Source organism: Sinocyclocheilus grahami, unplaced genomic scaffold (genome assembly GCF_001515645.1).
Source record: "Sinocyclocheilus grahami isolate Dianchi unplaced genomic scaffold, SAMN03320097.WGS_v1.1 scaffold885.1, whole genome shotgun sequence".
Lineage (NCBI taxonomy): Eukaryota > Metazoa > Chordata > Actinopteri > Cypriniformes > Cyprinidae > Sinocyclocheilus > Sinocyclocheilus grahami.
Window position 1 is genome coordinate 137,706 of NW_015506064.1, and position 6,424 is coordinate 144,129.

Here is a 6,424-nt window from a genome sequence, read left to right on the forward strand (position 1 = left end):
CAGATTATATCATTCAAATTTTTGCCTTGCCAGGGGAAAACTGTAATTGTGGATCTCTGGAATACTTGATTCTTATTGCAGCAATGAATGGTTAAATTATTTTGTATGGCCAATCAACTGGATATTTTACCATGGCAACATACCAGAGGCCCTTTTTGGCATGAAAATGGAAGTTGTGATCAACATTCAATTAAAAAGTACATTGACTTCTGAACAATCTCTTATGAAAATGAACCATGGTTTTTTAGTAAAAGTGTAATAACAATGCTTTTGGCAGATTGATTACCATTTGCATAACCACAGTTCTACTACAAATTTAAACTATGTTTAGTGTAGCAAAACCACGGTTAAAAATGCTTTTAAAAAAAGTGCTAAAAACTTGTTTCCGGGTTTTGGCCTACAAAAATGTCCTCCCTGCAGCAGTTTGCTGTTTTTGATCATTTGACTTTAATGTGCTTATTGGCTATGGAATAGATAATGGACTTTCTTTCGTGAGCTTTACGTCAATCTAAGTAAGACATAATTTCATATCAGTATTTTAAGTTCACGTATTTATTTAGGCCTATTTGGTAAGTATTAGTCTAGTGTGATAAAACAGGATAGCCTAATGTACAGTCAGCAGGTCATTATCACGTTACATATGTTTGATTTAAATCTATTTTATGGTTAAAATACAAAAAACATGATATTTTTGCAGTTCCCATTTCACTGAAGAAATGGCGGGAAAACTTCCAACCCGTGACGTTGTCATGAATCATCATCAGAGGACTTCTGGTCAGCGCGTGGACGTTGAAATATTTGTTTGCCAACCGCCATAAAACTCCAAAAGAAGAAGAAGAAGAAGAAGAAGACACTGAAATACTAATCAGGTAAAGCGGCTTCACCGTGTACTTTGTCCACAGTAAATCGCACAACAGTTTCTGGCAAGGCGAGTTAGTAAATATAATCGGCTTCATTCATTAATTCACATGTTAAACAAGCCACTTGTTTGCACGCTAATACACATGACCAAAATACACTAGTAGATTTCTAGTTAACATATGCAACCCACTTATGTTATTCACCCTAAATATGAATTAATGTCCGTGTATATAGTTTGCCTTGACTTCTCTGTTGATCTAAACGTGGAAATTCGTGTTTGTAGTATTTTTCACGGCCACGCGAACGAGTCGAGGCGTTTCTGAGCTGTTCTCGCATATAAGGAGACCCCTGTGAGCAGCTGCTGGGGGTGACACGGCTGTTGGACACTCAAAACTTAGTGAGCTCACTACTTAGACAGTCTTCTGGAAAATAAAGCCGACGTTTCATTGACCGAACATCGGAAACCTTTTCCTCCGGGCCTGTGCTTTCAAATGCATGGGCTTTCCACACCTGGCATGCCGGTGTTTGTGGAAGACCCCGCTGAGTTCTCCAAAGACAAGCTCATAGCGCATAATGTGGATCTACCTCCACCGGAGAGCAAGAAACACGCTTATGTGGAGCTTTATCGCAAATATGTGAGGACAAACAGCACAGATTTCTCTAGCGATGAAGAGGAGGATCATCTCAGTGGCAGCGTGAGTTTAGCAGCTGTGGAGGTCACGTTATTCATTCCTGAAGACTGTCTTTCTGCCCTTGACAGTGTTTTGATAAGCAAGATGTTTCACATCATGCATACAGAGTTTGAAGGATTCCCCAAAACTTTATATATATATATATATATACTCTATGTACATATTCCATATCCACACTTGTCTATCCAACAGTTTGACGCAAGGTGGCGTGATTGAAATAGATATTATTTGTGCTGTGAATATTCATACCCATATGTTCTTTGCTTTCAAGCTGTTGGGAGGTTTGTAGGTCATTGCCTGTCAGCTCTCAACTGCAGTGAAATACAGATAAAGCACGCATGCTTCTCAAAACATCAAAGACTGTTCTGTCAAAATGGGGAATTATTTTTATTATTTTCCCTTAGAGTGAAACATGATTCCTCAGAGTTGTAGAATAGGGCTCCAGCTGTCTCACACACACTCTCTGGCAATGTGTAAGACCACTGCAGGTGTGTGTGTGTGTGTGTGGGTCCGGGGGCCCTCAGAGGGGGCTGGGGAATCTGGGTCAGAGCCATCTTGGACCTGGGTGTCAAATTCTCAGTTTATGATTAGAACTGTTTAATGTGTGATGACCAAAGCTGTGTTGCACTAGAAAGTAGCATGTCTTTGCCAGATTCATGAGTTGCCATTTTTTAAAACATAAACACCTAGCACTTTTAAATCTATTACTAATGTTTGGAACCTTCTGAAGGGTGAGCAATTGTAGAAAAACCAGCACATAGTGTGTTTAAGATTTGAGAAGATTTCTCACAACATGCATGTTGTTTAAATTGATTATAATGTTGTAGATTGACAAGCTGTTTGCGACCATACCAGTATTGATAAATAAAAATATTAAAATCTTTTCCATTAATTAAAATATAAATATTAGATTTAAAAACTTGAACTTAAATGAAAATTAGAAATGTTGCCTTGGCAACTAACTGAAAATATGTTAAAGCATTAAAATCGCAAAAAAAAAAAACTGAAATAAAAATAAATTAAAGCTGAATAGAAATATTAAAAATTATGGAAACCTAAAAATTAAAAGGTAAACTGAAATTATAAAATACTATATTAGATTCAGGGTTTGAAATTAACACCCAGCTGTGTAAAAATCAGCTGTGGCGGGTAACGCTTTCAAGTCACTAACCAATTTGGCGGGTTACTTTTCTTAAATTATGTTCACTCATTCATTTCTTGGGGAAGTTCATGCAGGTCAAATCTGCACAGGTTTAGCGCAAATACTGAACTCGTGAGACATGACATTATCGAGTATATTGCAAAAGCTAAACAAAACACACCTACAGAGGCGTGCATACGCGACGAGATGAAGTCTGGTTAGACTAACACAGGCTTTAGTGCGCGTGCGCTTTTATAGTGCGCTCTTTCACTGCATGATTCAGTCTATTAATATGCATTAACAATGATCACATACTTCAAGATAAGGAGGCAGAAAATGTATATATTTATATCAGTTCATATAGTTAATCAATATCACACGAAGACTGACATTTTTCTTAAAAAATCAGCATGGTTACAAATGTAATTATTTTATACAACAGTTCAATAAACAATAAGTTACTATCTAGAGACTTACGTTTTAAACACCATATTGGCTGTTTTTGCGCTATTTCTGTGCTATTTCTCCAACAAAAAACATTCCAAACACAGCCACAGCACTGTTTTGCGTCTGAGCAACATGACGCTGTTTTGTTCCTGAATGAATCAACCGTTTAAATGATTCGGTTAATTCGCAATGAATCACTTATTAACAGTGACTTGCTGCCACCTACTGGCGGTTTTAATTTCACATTTAAAGTATCTTTTAATTTTTTTAATAATTTCAAATATCAGTACTCAACATTTCATGTTTTAAATATCAAAACATTATTTATGCATTTGAAACTGCAGTTTAAAGCATTCCATGTCCTTCTAAGCTGCATTAACATGTGTAAATGCATCTAAATGCCACTTCATATGCAACTTCTGCAAAGATTAATTTTATTGATACTGATTTCATTTGTTTAGTAACAGCCTAAATGTATTATTATTATTATTATAATTGACTGATTAAATGTAAGAATTTGACTCAAAATATGATGTACACTTTTAGAAAAAAATGGCTTTATAAAGGTAAGAATGCCCATAAAAGTTAAAAATCAATTTAAAATTATTGGAAAAGATTACTTTCTATCACTGCTGTGAACTGACCACACAGAATATGAAGAATATCAAAAACTTTAGGAGTCAGCTGTCCACGGTAGTCCTTAAGATATCAGCAAAATAACACACTCAGCAAAATATCATCTAATTACCTTTATCGATAAAATCACAGAAAATATTGAGATATTATTTTTTTGTCAATATCGCACACCCCTAGTACTGACGAACTGATTTGCAACGGTCGCTTTGTCACGCCCAGTGTAGACAACCTCAAACTGTTGGTGTATTTCTGTCTTTTTTTATTTTTAATTTTTTTTGGCTAGTAGAAGTTATGAATGGCCGGTAACTTAAAAATGTAGTAGCCAAATTGGCTGGTGAGTGAAAAAGTTAATTTCAATCCCTGATTAGATTATATAAACTTTAGTATTATTTTATATAATGTGTATGTGCATATATATTATACTGTACATATATTGTTTAAGTGTTTCTGTTTTATGTGACTGTGTATCTGTTTTATTGCAGTGTATGCAAGTGTATGTAATGTAGCTAACAGTCGGCTCATTTAGGGTCATTAGCTGAAAGTAGCAGTCTAGTTCATTCCAGTGATATGAGCACAAAACTGCTGTATAGCTCTTTTGCTGGAAAAATCATGCATATTATTGGTGGCTCAAGGCAGGATCAGTGAAGGCTATTAGCAAACGAGACTATTAGGTTGTCTGCAATTTGTTTTGTAGTTAAAGTGGTCTGCCGCCTGAAAGTTTGAGGAACAAAGTGCTAAAGGGATTTCTGATTAAATGCTACAATGAAATGGCTCAGATAAATGCCTTCTGTTCTGAGCTATTAGCATTTTTTCTTTTTCATTTTTGTTCAGTTGTTCTATACTTTTTCTCAATTTGTCACGAATGTGTTGACTTTCCATCTAGACACTTTAATCACTGTCTTTCCTGTGCACCTTAATCTTGCTCAATTCTGCTAAAAAGTGAAGACGCTTCTTCAGCCTGAGGTTGGGAAACTGCAACAGCAGCTAATATTGGATGTGACCCCTTTTCAGAACGTGTCAGTGCAAGATGCAAAGGCGAGAAAGCCTCAAAACAAGAGTCTATTGAGGATTGTGTGAGCCGAGGTTCACCCTTTGGCAAGCTAGTGTCAGCGTATGTTTATTAGATTATGCTAAAATGTGCTGATTCCACACTCCACCATGATGAATCGCTTTAATTTCACTGCCTCAACAGAATCTTTTTTATTAAGTAGTTTGTTGTGTGTGTATTTCACCGTACAGGCCAAGAAAGAAGAGGCAGCAGAAATGGTAGACCTGGGCTTACTGACTGATGATCAGCTAAAAGCCAAACTGCTCCGGTATGGAGTTAAAGCCGGACCTATTGTAGGTTAGTCTGTTTGAGTCACAGTCTCTTTCTTTCAAAACTGAAGATGCAATACATTCAGCATGTTTATATGGTGTCTGTGTGTGTGTTTTGAGCAGCTTCCACTAGAGCTTTATATGAAAAGAAGCTGAAAAGGCTGCTGGATTCTTCAGAACAGGCATCACAGCACATGGTCAACGGCACAAGGGATGCAGGCCGCTATTCAGACAGTGAGGAAGAGGATGAGAGTGTGGAAGACGATGACAAGGACTCTGGTAAGGAGCAGCATTGACATAAGAATAGTCTTTGGGTTGCCTGAATGACTAGGCAATTAATAACAAATCCATGAATGATTAGGCTTGTTTGGGTTCACCTGACCCCAATTAGAGGTGTTTACAATTACAACCTCATATAGGATCTGCACTTGTTCAAATGCAGTTGGATGGAGCACATTGGAAGGGCACAAAATGCATGCATGCTAGCTAAAGAAGTGGCTTCAAAATTATCTAAACTAACTTCTAAAAACTGAATGTCTTGTTGACCATTGTGGCCCATCACTAAGTTATAGTCATTTTATATCTTGATTGACTGTTTCATTTAAAGGCTGTGTGTCTGTTATTGTTCTTGCTGGTTATACATGTGTTTTACATGTTTATTTAGAGTCAGAGCAGCTTCGGTCTGAAACGGTGTCCCGGACAGAGACCAGCAAAACAGCAAGCAGAGTAAGTAGCTCTACATGAACCTGAATCCATTCTATGTTTCCCCCTGAGACTGAAACATGATTTATCCATTATCTCCACTTACTGTTCATGTTCTGCTATGAGTGTGTGTTGATCATTAACATGGGCAAGAGTTGTTGCTTGAATCTTTCTGTGTAAAGAGGTCAAACAACCAGCTGTCTGTCAGTTTTGTTGTGTAACGCCATAAATTATGTATGTGAGACGGAACACTTTTGATGTATCATAGAAGCACTTGATGGCAAGTTAACTCAAGCTGATTTGGTGGTATGATGAGTTTAAAGCTGAAGTGTGTAATTTCAGTGCCTCTAGCATCACAAAATGCTGTGATAAATAACGACAAACAATATAATCCTGCCCTAAAAAGCCAATGTTGCTGTGTTGGTCTGCTCAGGAAACTTGCGGGTTCCTAATCTTAAATTCCGTTCTATAAAATGTAAGGTCATAAACTTAAAGTGGCATGAACTGGAAAATCAAAATATCTATTTTCTAAATGCATGTTATGGATAATTCATCCGTGCACGTGTTGATGACTATATATATATATATATATATATATATATATATATATATATATATTATATCAATA

The 6,424-nt window shown here is 36.6% G+C and overlaps 1 protein-coding gene and 1 long non-coding RNA gene across 5 annotated transcripts in view; one reads left to right on the forward strand and one right to left on the reverse strand.

The window, feature by feature from the left end:
• Positions 1–815: 815 nt before the first annotated feature.
• Positions 816–6,424, forward strand: part of LOC107563651 (lamina-associated polypeptide 2, isoforms beta/delta/epsilon/gamma-like) — a 9,586-nt gene continuing 3,977 nt past the window's right edge. The window contains exons 1-4 of one of the 4 annotated variants that reach the window (XM_016248576.1): positions 816–869; positions 5,017–5,122; positions 5,218–5,373; positions 5,759–5,820. In XM_016248576.1, coding sequence (XP_016104062.1) covers positions 5,041–5,122; positions 5,218–5,373; positions 5,759–5,820 — 300 coding nt within the window. In that variant the 5' untranslated portion in view covers positions 816–869; positions 5,017–5,040. Of the gene's footprint in view, positions 870–1,218; positions 1,557–5,016; positions 5,123–5,217; positions 5,374–5,758; positions 5,821–6,424 lie in introns of those variants that run through there. The other 3 variants (XM_016248577.1, XM_016248575.1, XM_016248574.1) reach the window with 3 other exon arrangements.
• Positions 862–5,090, reverse strand: LOC107563653 (uncharacterized). The gene is made up of 3 exons (XR_001606122.1): positions 5,015–5,090; positions 2,240–2,245; positions 862–920 (listed from the first exon to the last, which is right to left on the reverse strand). It is a non-coding gene; the product is annotated as an uncharacterized lncRNA (long non-coding RNA).